The sequence below is a fragment of the Bos mutus genome, chromosome 3 (genome assembly GCF_027580195.1).
Source record: "Bos mutus isolate GX-2022 chromosome 3, NWIPB_WYAK_1.1, whole genome shotgun sequence".
Lineage (NCBI taxonomy): Eukaryota > Metazoa > Chordata > Mammalia > Artiodactyla > Bovidae > Bos > Bos mutus.
This window is the reverse complement of record NC_091619.1, coordinates 100,409,363-100,423,251: the sequence shown is the minus strand read 5'-3', so window position 1 is coordinate 100,423,251 and position 13,889 is coordinate 100,409,363. Positions and strand designations below refer to the sequence as shown.

The 13,889-nt window shown below is 39.6% G+C and overlaps 1 protein-coding gene across 1 annotated transcript in view; it reads right to left on the bottom strand.

Moving 5' to 3' along the window:
• SMAP2 (small ArfGAP2) overlaps positions 1-13,889 on the bottom strand; it is a 49,962-nt gene that overhangs the window by 14,630 nt on the left and 21,443 nt on the right. Inside the window, exons 2-4 of the mRNA XM_005898629.3 lie at positions 3,399-3,532; positions 2,123-2,208; positions 831-909 (exon numbers count right to left, since the gene is read on the bottom strand). Coding sequence (XP_005898691.1) covers positions 831-909; positions 2,123-2,208; positions 3,399-3,532 — 299 coding nt within the window. The remainder of the gene's footprint in view (positions 1-830; positions 910-2,122; positions 2,209-3,398; positions 3,533-13,889) is intronic.

Below are 13,889 nucleotides of genomic sequence, written 5' to 3'. Positions count from 1 at the left end.
TATCTGCAAGGGCTTAGAGCCCTGTGTACATGTAATGATTTCACTGGCTAGTACATCTTCCAACAAAATAAATAACACACAGAGGACAGATGATAGGTAGATAGGTCTTTTGCTAGAACTGGAGAATCCCATATTCTCCATACTTCCTTAGCTAGAGAAACAGTCGATTATTTCAAAAATTTATTAGTCTTGTCAAAGGCTTTTTGAAGGTTTAAGTTAGTCATATTTATAGGTTCCCCGCTAGCTGTCATTAGTCAGGCGTATTTTCTTCTTCCAGAAACCATGTTGTATTTCCTCTTGTACACTGTATTTTAGATTATAGCCACATGCCTAGGATGCAAAGTGTATTTGGCAACTGGGCGTCTCCTAAAACTCCTCTCAAGAACAAGCGTTCCATTGGCAGTCAGTTCACTGACACAATGGAAATATATGCTGGTCAAATTTAAGGAAACTCTGGTGATATAATTACACCAATTTAGGTGACTTCATTTACAGAAAAAGAGATGCACACACGTATGTATGCACACACATACTATTCTGTTTGATCTAGTATGCCCAACATATCCATATAAAGAAGTAATTTGGAACTGGGAATCACTGACATCTAAACTCAGATCACGGTAAAGAATTAACTGATGGCTGGTCCATCCCTGAGGCAAAGGTTTGCTCCATGACATCTCATAGTCTTCATTCAATAGCTGGCTTTATTCTACTTTTTTTGTTTTTATGTTCTTAAGAGTATTTTGCCAGCTGTTCTTCAAATTCTCCTCAGGCCTGATTAATAAGCAAATTATTTATTATGAACAAAACTTGAAAGATTTACAACCAACCCTAAAGGCATTGATGTCCAGACTTCGGTCCATGTATTTCTTCTTCTCATATTTATCTCGAATAAATCCCTCAACCGCACTGCAAGAAGCTTATTAAGGATAAAGCAAACAAATCTTTCTCACAGAATGACTATAAAAGGTCAATTTGTATCCCATGAGCATTGTCTCTTCTGGCCTATCCCTAACCAAAACCTTAAAAGGCCTTCTTCATGGCTACTTCAGGGAATCACCATTTCCAACAATCTTCCTTCAGAGTAATGAGAGCAGAAACGGGGTCACTCCCCATTTTGACATCAGTGGAGCCTGTGGCTGTTCTACTGATAGAGTACAGGTAAAGCAGTCAGTTATCTATTTTAAAGTCCTTAAGTCATATGTGAAACGAATCGCCAGTCCAGGTTCGATGCATGATACAGGATGCTCGGGGCTGGTGCATTGGGATGACCCAGAGGGATGGTATGGGAAGGGAGGTGGGGGTGGTTCAGGATGGGGAACACATGTACACCCGTGGTGGATTCATGTTGATGTATGGCAAAACCAATACAATATTGTAAAGTAATTAGCCTCCAATTAAAATAAATAAATTCATATTTAAAAAAAATAAAGTCCTTAAGTCAACAGTACTGAAACAGACATCTGAGTGCCCCTTAAAAAAAATATACAGGACTCCCATGCCCCACTGCCAGATTCTGATCTGGGGTCCTCTGCAGGGCTCCAAATCTACATTTAGTAGGTTCTCCCTATACCCACCAAAATCAAACTCTAACAAGATGGTCTACAAGCCATATTTTGAGAAGCACTGCCTTCAGGGAGTTTGGTTTTATGAGCTGGGTGCTATCTCCATTTGAGGGGCTGGGGGAAGAAAGTTATGGATTAACTGGTCAACAAGTTAATTCTTTCAGGTAGAGCACAAAAAGGCATTAAAAATTAGTGGCAGTTTTGCTGAATCAACATAGCACAATAAACTATTCTTTTTATCAAACAATAGTTTCAGAGATCAGAAGACTATTGGAGATATTACTCTATGGAAGAATTCACAGTGAACCACAGCAGTCTTAATTTCTGAGTCGCCCCTGTGTGACACCACCATTGTGACATTGGAGAGTATACGTGGGCTTTCTATATGTCTTGGTTGCAGGAGAGAGGAAAAGCCAGACTTCAACTCATCCACATATAAAGATGGCCCAGTCAGATTGTGGGTCCTGAGTCTTCTGTAACTCTCCCAAGACACTACCACCACCACCACCACCACCAATAAAACCATCCAGCCTTCGAAGTTGCTCCAAAAAAGATACTGGTCTATTTGAGGTCGCCGAAAGGTCTCAGGCAGGTAGGCTTCATAAAGTCGGTTTGCCTTTCCATTCCCCATCTCTTGCATGCACTGCAGTCAAAGAGATGTGGAAACAAGGAATGTCACATTAGGAAAGAACCGAAAAACTTCTTATCCAACTGCATCATTTTACAATGGAACAACCAACCTAGGGAGTGGCAGAACCAAGATTTAAACCTGAGTATTCTGATTTACAATCCATGATTCTCTCGGCTCTGCTCCCAACCATTTCCTTCCACAGCTGTCTTTCCTGCCACTCTGTCTCCTTTTATTGAAAGATTTGTCTAACAAGATATATTTGATTCAATAGTAATTTAAGATCCCATTTGAAAGTCCAAGACATAGAGCTGCCAATCCAAATGTCTACTTGGCAGGCAATAATCAGTGCCTAATCAGGCAGGCAGTAATTAGGAATAACTACAATTCTGAGTTTATAGTAGTAATTAACCTATCCACTGTATTACCAACAACTATGTTTCTCATTAGGCTTTTGAAAGACTCCTTAACATTTGTGAGAGATAAATTCCAAGATTTTTAAACAGCTTCAAATATAACTGAAAAATATAACTAATCTTTTAGTCCTTCAGTGAATCTATAAAGATAACCTAAAGTAACTTCTAAAGCCATTTTCTATCAAGAATAACCTCTTACTTACACCATCAACTTTAGCAACTGGTTTTCTTTGGAGCCAGGAGATTTCCCCAAAGCAAAATATGTATGTATTTGTAAATTACTTTAAGAAGTTTCAATGCAGGAAGAGAACAGAAAACAGGGAGCCACATCAAGTTGCAGCTCTCCGGCCAGGCTGGACTCACTAACTTAAGTGTCTCACACTCAGCCCACCAACCTAACGGCAAGCAGGATTCATATATGCACTTCTGCAATAAAAAACATTAAAAGTATATGTGTTGGACTTTTTTAAGTGAGTATCTAAAATTACAAACATTAGATCTGAAAATGCCAAGGGCCTTAGAAAACAATACAAAGATTCTCCTTCATGTCTTCATGGATCCAGGGGGGTCCTAGTCCACAGAGTATTTGTGTTTTGAAGGAGGTAAAATATAAGTGGAATAACTTGTGTCTTAAATATAAAGATAAAAATTTTTTAATGTGGCGTTAGTGTTGAATACCTAAACTTCCCTCCACCTTCACCTTTGTGCCCAGTTTGACTGAAATTCATCTGGAACTACTTTCACATGAAGTATGGGAGCGGTTGACTCACTCTTGGGTTGTGTAAGTACCTGGATCTGTTCTTGAGTCCACTGGTCAAGGTTAACCGATTTTACCCTGGATATGTGCACCCCGAGATTCCTGTGGATTCCAGCACATCGAATGCAGATGAACACACCAATGTTCCAGGAGGCCCATCGTGGCCCTGTGGAGGTCAGGAGCAGGGCAATAAAGTAAAAATTAAAACAACATTCACGACCCAAACCAGAATTATTTAAGTTATCAGATAACATTTCAGCTAGAACATAAATGAGAGAATTGTTACCACGATCACCTTTTAGATTTTTAAAAATTTTGTTTTTAGTCTTTGGGCTGCGCTGTGAGGCTTGCAGGATTTTAGTTCCCTGAACAGGGACTGCACCCCAGGCCTAGCAGGGAAAACTCTGAGTCCTAATCACTGGACTGCCAGGGAATTCCACAATCACCTTTTTTTGGTCATTGTTTTGTTCATTTTTCCAAAAATGAGCTTTTAAAAAAAAAACTTTAAAGATTTAAGTGTACAATATGGTGGTCTTTAGTATATTCACACAGTTATGTATCATGGCCACTATCTAATTCCAGCATATCTTCATCCTCCCCAAGAAGAATTCTCAAGCCCAGTAGCAGGCACTCCTCATTTCCTCCAAACATCCCCTGACCCCAGCCCCTGACAACCACAAATCTACATTTTCTTTCTATAGATTTGCCAATTCTGGACATTTCATAGAAATAGAATTATATAACATGTGAGCATTTGTGTATGGAACAATAGCTTTTTTAGAGTTTCATGAAGGTTGAACTACAAATATTATAATATTGTTACTTATGTTTTTAAAAATCCCAGGAGAACAGTGGCAGGTCATGTCACATTCTATTTAATGTATTTCATGAACAGCCCTCCCTCAAGAAACTTATTAATGGTGGTGAGACCTGGATTCAGTTTTCCTACTAGGAAAAAAGATACAGACATGCCATGCCAGCTCGCAGCTAAGCCTGAAATTTAAAACTCTGTTTATCCTCCCCTCCCCACCAGGACTATAAAATATGCATTCAGATTCACTTAAAAGGATCCCTTCCCCTAGGGTTAATGTCTCTACTTTACCCAACTACAGCATTATCTACATTCAAAATTGCCATATAATAAAGATGCTTATAGCAAAAAAAAAAAAATCTCAGACATGTATTTTAATATAAGTCTGTTACATAATCTCCCATCCCCTGCCAACTTTGCTCACCCTAATAATCACTTTGGAAAAATTTCAAACTCCTCTTCATAATTTTTATACAGGGTAAAAGCGACTTACTTTTATATGACATCTGCCAAAGATTTACTGAAAAATCACTAATATTTCTTTTGCCACTACTCCAGTAGGCAGAAATTCACCAAATAAAAGAAGCATGATGTCAAGAGCTAGAGGTTGTGAAAAAGAAGTGAAAAGACACTAACTGGTTTTCTACAGAGATAAACAGGGCCTGCATTTGGAACAAAAAAGGACATAGGGTTTTGGTTCTGCTGGACACAGACAATAGTGTGTTTAGTCTGAGGGTTTTGACGGAAGTTTGTGTTTTTTTTAATTTATTTTTTTACTGACGGATAATTGCTTTACAGAATTTTGTTGTCTTCTGTCAAACCTCAACATGAATTAGCCATAGGTCTACATATATTCCCTCCCTTTTGAACCTCCCTACCATCTCCCTACCATCCCACCCCTCTAAATTGATACAGAGCCCCTGTTTGAGTTTCCTAAGCCATACAGCAAATTCCCGTTGGCTATCTATTTTACATATGGGGATGTAAGTTTCCATGTTACTCTCTGCATACATTTCAGCCTCTCCTCCCCTCTCCCCATGTCCATAAGTCTATTCTCTATGTGTTTCTCCACTGCTGCCCTGTAAATAAATTCTTCAGTACCATTTTTCTAGATTCCTTGACATAAGTTTTAATGAAGGAATGCTAGAGTTATATGGAAGAAAATTATTCTTAGAGATTTGAATCTGCAGCTATTATATATAAGAAGGTCATTTCTAGATAAAGATATCACTCAGATACTATGGTTAAAAACTGCAAATACAGAAGGCTCAAGTTCTCCTTATAACCACCAGATGGCGTTCTCTGCCTGAAATTTTATCCCAACACCCTCTTACTGCTATAATCTTGATACACTCAGGTTTATCTTCTAAAAAGATTTTCCGTCCCTTCAAATCCCCAGATTTGCACAGTAGATCTGCCATATAACTAACAAGCACACAAATGATCCAACACTTCTTTCAGTGGCAGTGAGCTACACAAATACAAAATGGAAAACCTAAATAGACGGAAATGAGATTCCTTAGGGTGCTGTGGGTCTACTTCGGGTTACAATTTTTATAAAGGAACTCAAGATAAATTGAAATTATACAGGATTAAAAGTGGGACCAAAAGTTACTATTTCATGTCTCTTTACCATTTTCCCTCTGCTCTAGATTCTAGAACTCATAAGACAGTTAAATTGTACTTGTTTGCTAACAAAATCAGAAGCCAAAAACACGAATTAAAAGTTAGCTGTGGAGTGTTACACTATTTGCTTCCTGACCTTAAATTTGGAGAAGGTGATTCCCAAACATCAAAGCCACTGTCACAATTGGGGAATTTCTCCAGATCCCATTCCAAAGTATAAAGTCTCTGAGGAATACAGGACTAAATCCTGATATTCTGAAGCTGCTAACAAGGCCTCAGTATAGAAATACAGGCAATAATATTTTCATGAAAAGTCAAAGGAAAGCCTCCTCTGCCCCACTCCCACATCCCTCCTACGACCTTTTCCCAGTGAAATACAGGCCATTCCATCTCAGACACTCAGCTTCCTTTAGTTTTACGCTGCTGGATTTATTAAGCTGTAACTTTATGCTCCATACAGGATTCCGAAATTAGAGAAAAGGAAAACACAGGAGAGACAGTTACTTATATGGCTGAAAATGGGAAATGGTGTTGTTATTGCAAGCATAATCTTTGCAGCCAGGAAAAAACTGAGGTTTGAAGGTCAGCTTCAATAACAATTAGCTGCGTGACCTTCAGAGAGACACTGAAACCTCCTAGGCCTCAGTTTCCTCATCTTCAAAATGTGTACAGTAATATTCACCTTACAGTGCTGAGACTATGGAGGGATAATAAAAGAGAGCTACGCCTAAGAACATGGTATAGAGTGAGATTTCTGGAACCCACTTACCGTTCATCTACTTCCGGCGATAGCGGCATGTTAACACATTCATATGTATATACCAACACTATGCAAGACCACAGAATGCTCTTGTTAGACAGGAATGCGAGTTCCAGTCCTAAAGCGTCAGAACCAGAATCAACTGACTGAACAGCAGAGAGAAGAAATTTACCCTCGATATAATTTCAAAGTCTTCTAGAAAACATGAAATTTTAGGCAGTTTTCTAAATCTCCCCCCAAATACTTCTTGAAATGTATTCCCTAAACCCCCACCTGCTCCCCTCTTCTGTTATACACTCCCACTCTGCCTTTGGGTCCACACATGCCTCCACTACACACACAGAGGGAGACAGAAGCTGACAACTATGAGGTCCGCATTACACAGCACCCTGCATTGCTGCTGCAAGGCCAGCCTACTGGAACATGGCGTTATAGGCAGATAATCCAATTGTTCCATACACACTGGTCATGGCAACCAAGGAGAAAATATACAAAAGATGCCATTTTGAAGTTGAAAATAGAGACTCTGAGAGGCAATATTCCAAACTGTTTTGAAAGCAAAGAGGAAAGATAGTGACATAAACTGGGTAGTGATTAGCACAACATAAGAACAAAGTCATAGGTAAGTGAACATATTCAACAGGGGCCTATGAGCAGGCTCAGGAAGCATTAAGCAACATTAAAATTAACAAGTAATCACTCTGCAATAAGGGATCAGTAAAAATAAAGAAAGTATTTGGATCTGGCTAATCTGTCAAGAAATCGGCTCTAATAAGTACCAGCCCAGTATCAGGGAAATCTGGGCTTACCCTAACTATTTTCACACCTTCTAACAAGTATCTCGAGTGTTTATTTCTCCATTTGTAAAATGGAAAGCATATAAGTAAATCCAATTTACATTCAACTACTGGATGGCTTCTACATAACTGAGTTAACTACTGATAGTTGGCTGCAAATTTTTCTTGCTGCTCAAATTTCCCTCATCACAAGAGCTGCTGGGCCTAGAAGTGTTGTCTGGGCTTGAGAAATCAGCAGAGAGAAGAGAACTAGACTTACAGATAGCTTGAAGTCACTATTATAATAATTATAACTCATGAATCTCTAACTTGTAGAGTTCCAAAAAATAAATGTTGAGGTGAAAAAAAAAAAATTGCAAAATAGATGGTTACCCATAATCAGACCTGCCAGCATCTTGGAGCTGTTGAAAAGCTCTTCAACAGGAAGGGTCCAGGAAGGGAGAGAAACTCTCTTCCATCTTCCATCCAAGCCCTGTTGAATCTACCTTGGAAACTTTCCCAGAAACTATCCATTTCTACCTAGACCTTCTCCTATCTCACCCATAAGCATTCATTCTCTCTTTTAATGGGCATAAGATTTTTTCCTTGTTGGAGCTTTTAAAAAGTTTTTACTGAAAAATAATTGATTTACAATGTTGTGTTAGGAATTCATTCTTTTAATATTATTTATTGAGTAGATGGTAAAGAATCCGCCTGCAATGCGGGAAACCTGGCTTTGATCCTTGGGTTGAGAAGATCCCCTGGAGAAGGGAATTGCTACTCACTCCAGTATTCTTGCCTGGAGAATTCCATGGGCAGAAGAGCCTGGCAGGCTACAGTCCATGGGGTTACAAAGAGTTGGACATGACTAAGCGACTTTCATTTTTCACTGAGTACCTTTTATGTGCCAAATACTCTGCCTGCTAGGTACCAGGAATACAAAGGCAGAGACAGTGAAGATGAGATTCCCTAATTCAAAGAGCTCAAGGACTAACAACTAATTGGTCTCCAGGCTCCCACTAGAATAATCTCTCTAAACATAAAACTATACAAATCAGGCCCCAAATATAAACTTTTCACACAGTCGTAAACATAGAGGTGAAAATGTAAATTGGTGCAAGTTTTCTGAATAGTATATTCCAAACTGAACTCTCAATCTCTTGCCACAAAACCTTCTGTCTCCATTCTTCTCCATCTTGATCCATTCACCTCCATCTCACCTCCATTCAATCAAATGCAGCAGTCAAAAATTCATACCTCATTTATACCTCTCTCCTTCAACCACCATCTCTATAGCATCACCAAGACCAAATCTCTATCAAATCGGTGTGTCTCCTCTCCATCTGCAACACTATTTCTCTAATTCAAACCCACCAGATCTCTTGGATTAGTTGTGTTAGTTTCAGTTCAGTTCAGTTTAGTCACTCAGTCGTGTCTGACCCTTTGCGACCCCATGAACCACAGCACACCAGGCCTCCCTGTCCATCACCAACTCCCAGAGTCCACCCAAACCCATGTCTATTGAGTCGGTGATGCCATCCAACCATCTCATCCTCTGTCGTCCCCTTCTCCTCCCGCCCTCAATCTTTCCCAGCATCAGGGTCTTTTCAAATGAGTCAGCTCTTCACATCAGGTGGCCAAAGTATTGGAGTTTCAGCTTTAACATCAGTCCTTCCAATGAACACCCAGGACTGATCTCCTTTAGGATGGACTGGTTGGATCTCCTTGCAGTCCAAGGGACTCTCAAGAGTCTTCTCCAACACCACAGTTCAGGTATAGAGTAAAATGAATCTGTTATATATATACATATATGTACTATTTTTTAGATTCTTTTCCCATATGCCAGATTGAGCTCTTAAAGAAGCAAATGTGACCCTGTCACTCAGTTGCTTAAAACCTTTCTAGGGTTTGGATTAAAGTACAAAATCCTTAACATGTCTCCAAGGACTTACATGATCTGGCCCAGCTTTTCAGCTCCAGTCACACCAGCCTTCTTTCATTTCCTCAAAACACCAACATGTTCCTTACTTAGGGCTTTTGGCCTTTGTACAAGTCACTCCCACTGCCTAAAAAGCTCTTTCCCAAAGCACCATCCATTCCTCATAGCCTGGTCAACGCCCATATATCATTAAGGTCTCAGCTGAAAAGTTTCCTCCTCAAAAGAGCTTTTCCTCAGTCCCTCAAGTTAAACCAGATTATATTCTCATTTCCATCTTCTCTTCTGGCTTTTACATTTCATTATGGAGAATTTCAAACAAGCTGAGTGTAATTAACCAGCAGCTTCAGCAATTATCAACCCCTGGCCAATCTTATTTTAGCTATACTTCCACATACTCAAGTCCCAACCCCGGAATATTCTGAAGCAAACCCCAAACATCATACCATTATATCTATCTATACTTTGGTATATATCTCTAGAAATAAGGACTTTTTAAAGGTTAGAAACTTTCACTTACCCTTATTTTTTTCTAAGTCGTACCATACTTTATGATATATTTATTTGTGTGATTGCTAAACATGTCTTTTCCACTAAATTATAAGCGCCACAAGAGCAGACAGATCTGTGCTGTTCACCGTCACGTTCCCAGCACACAGCACAGTTGCTATAGCACATGGCAGGGAGGCAAAATTTGTTTAAAAATTAATCAGAAGTAAGCAAATCCTTTGAACCCTCCTTCCCTCCTTTTCCCCCCTTGTAAGAATTCATCAGGGAAACAACAGGTCAAATACAGAAAGAAATACATTAAGAATGTTCTCAAAAGATTTGTGTTCTAACAAAAAATATCAACAGGTTACATAAAAGAACTATAATATCACTATAAAATTAGGGGGGAAATTTGTAGTTCTTTATTTAATACAGGAACATGTACAAGTTATATTAATTATATAAAATCCGATTTTCTTTTTCCTTTAGCCACGGACTTTATTGTTTGAATATTTGCAGCTATTATTCTATACACAAATTTTAATTTCTTACCAAACTCTATATTTCATATTGCTAGGTCACTTCACTTTCCATTTTATGCCATATTTCCATTAAGAACTATTTCCTCAAATCACAATCTGCCTGACTGTGTGTTGCTGTTCAGTTGCTAAGTTGTGTCTGACTTTTCGTGATGCCATGGACTATAGCCTGCCAGGCTACTCTGTCCATGAGATTTCCCAGGCAAGAACAGAACATTGGAGTGATACAATCTGATTTTAAACAGTATACACAGAACAAATCAAACCATTTTTAAGGATGTGAATAAATGCATATGTATGTACAGAAGAAAATGCCTACAAGAATGTATGTAGAATACTAGAAGCTACTTAATGCTTCTGGGTAGTGGGATTGTGAAATGTTTGTTTTCCTATTGTTTTATATATTCTCTGACTTATTTGCAAGGAACTTGTATTACATGTGCAATGAGAAAAAACAGTAGAGGTATTTTAAAAACAAAATAACACAGCCATCCATGACTCCTTGGTGGCTGCAGGGTATGTTGAAACACCTTGCATGGCAGTAAAGCCCTTTACCAGCCTGTGCTTCACGCAGGATGCGCAAGTCATCATTCTGAAATATGTCATGACTCATGCATGCCTCTCTTTGACTACACCTTGTTCCTACCTGGAATGGCTTTCTCCCCTATTCCCCGCTGGACAAACTCCAAAGTCTAGTCCAATGGCACCTCTTTCTGTGAAGCCATCAAAGGAATAAATCTTGACCTTCGTCATGGCTGCATGCTTTGCTCTTCCCAAACTGAATATCTTATTACAGTTAGTTGCTTACAAGACTCTCTTGCCCTAAATAGACTATCAGCTCTGGAAGGCGACGACCTCATCTCTTCATCATTTACCCCAAACATCCAGCACAGTGGTTGCAGGCAGTACATGCAAAACGTACTTCCTCTGGTAAATGAAGTCACCAATTAGCAAGATAGAAAGCATACCATTTTTTCCTGTTTTGCAAAATAAAGGGAGAAGTTTTCAAACACCTGCAAGGCCAAGATATTACACAGGAAAGGGATTAGGTTACTTTGATGGGGCTCCAAAGGCAGCACCAGTACCAATGAGTAGAAGTTGATTTTGGCACACTCTGGGGAAGAATTTCCTAACTCATAATTAAGGTTGTGTGAAAGCAAATGCAGCATATCTGGAAATAGTGGGATACCACTAAGAGTAAGTGTTCAAGAAGAGGCTGGATGATCAACTCTCGGGGAGGTAGAGAAAGGATTCCTGCGCAGTGGGTAGGGTAAACCGTGAACTATAAATGTCCTCCTGCTACTATAGTTCTACTGGCTGATCCTTTCCTGTTGGAAATTCAGTGGTTCTGAAAGTGTAACGTGAGCTAACATACAAAGATGTCTTGATGAATCTAAAAACATGAGATCAAATTCAGTTCAGAAACCTATGACTGACACTGAAATGTGAGACACATAAGGAAGAAGCTCCATCAACATGTTCTGGTCTGAAAAATACAGCTCAATTTCTCTTGGACTTGGCCTGTCATCAACTGCAACATGAAATTAGAGTCAAAGCAAAGCAGAGGCCATATTTGTCTTAAGAACAATTCCAATCCCAAAGAAAGGCAATGCCAAAGAATGCTCAAAATACCCCACAATTGCACTCATTTCTACGCTAGTGAAGTAATGCTTAAAATTCTCCAAGCCAGGCTTCAGCAATATGTGAACCATGAACTTCCAGATGTTCAAGCTGGTTTTAAAAAAGGCAGAGGAACCAGAGATCAAATTGCCAACATCCACTGGATCATGGAAGAAGCAAGAAAGTTCCAGAAAAACATCTATTTCTGCTTTATTGACTATGCCAAAGCCTTTGACTGTGTGGATCACAATAAACTGTGGAAAATTCTGAAAGAGGTGGGAATACCAGACCACCTGACCTGCCTCTTGAGAAACCTGTATACAGGTCAGGAAGCAACAGTTAGAACTGGACATGGAACAACAGACTGGTTCCAAATAGGAAAAGGAGTATGTCAAGGCTGTATACTGTCACCCTGTTTATTTAACTTATATGCAAAGTACATCATGAGAAACGCTGGGCTGGAAGAAACACAAGCTGGAATCAAGACTGCCGGGAGAAATATCAATCACCTCAGATATGTAGATGATACCACCCTTATGGCAGAAAGTGAAGAACTAAAGAGCCTCTTGATGAAAGTGAAAGAGGAGAATGAAAAGGTTGGTTTAAAGCTCAACATTCAGAAAACGAAGATCATGGCATCTGGTCCCATCACTTCATGGGAAATAGATGGGGAAACAGTGGAAACAGTGGCTGACTTTATTTTTCTGGGCTCTAAAATCACTGCAGATGGTGACTGCAGCCATGAAATTAAAAGACGCTTACTCCTTGGAAGGAAAGTTATGACCAACCTAGACAGCATATTGAAAAGCAGAGACATTACTTTGTCAACAAAGGTCCGTCTAGTCATGGTTTTTCCATTGGTCATGTATGGATGTGAGAATTGGACTATAAAGAAAGCTGAGCGCTGAAGAATCGATGCTTTTGAACTGTGGTGTTGGAGAAGACTCTTGAGAGTCCCTTGGACTGCAAGGAGATCCAACCAGTCAATTCTAAAGGAGATCAGCCCTGGGTGTTCACTGGAAGGACTGATGTTGAAGCTGAAACTCCAATACTTTGGCCACCTGATGGGAAGAGCTGACTCATTTGAAAAGACCCTGATGCTGGGAAAGATTGAGGGCAGGAGGAGAAGGGGATGACACAGGATGAGATGGTTGGATGGCATCACCGACTCGATGGACATGGGTTTGGGTGGACTCCGGGAGTTGGTGATGGACAGGTAGGCCTGGTGTACTGTGGTTCATGGGGTCGCAAAGAGTCGGACACGACTGAGCGACTGAACTGAACTGAATGCTAGTTATCTCAGTTCCATTCATTATATCCCTTCAACCCCTGATTTACTACAAAAAAAGAATACACATAAACACCAGTGGCATCTTGGAGAAATTACATAGGGCTACTAGGAGGTATGTTTACCAGCCTATTTCCATCTACCCCAAAGAGAATTCACCTAGTTCCTTATTCCAAAATAACAATAAACAGTTACTTTGAACTTCTGTAAACACAAACATTTTAAGGAACCATGAGGCCAAAACAAGAGCTTACTCAATCAACCTCTGCTCTCAGATTGCTCTGCAAGAGAAGTCAGTCCCTTTCCACCTGGTCCATCTTGCAAAAATGTCGTTTCCTTCTGTCAAAAAGAGACACTGTCCACATTCACATTTTTGAAAACAGAAGTTATGCTTTTTAAATGTTTGAGACAAAAAACAAATTGAAAGATTTCTGAGACTGATTAGAGAATAAAGGAAAATACTATACCAAGGAATTGAAAAATGGGAAAATCAGAGGTGGAAAGAACATTAGAAGTCATTGAGTCTAGGGACTTCCTTGGTGGTCCAGTGGCTAAGACTCTGTGCTCCCAACCGGGGTGGGGGTGGGTGCGGGGTTTGATTTCTGGTTAGGGAACTAGATCTCACATGCCGCAAGTATGACCCAGAACAGCCAAATAAATAAATAAATAATTTATTTT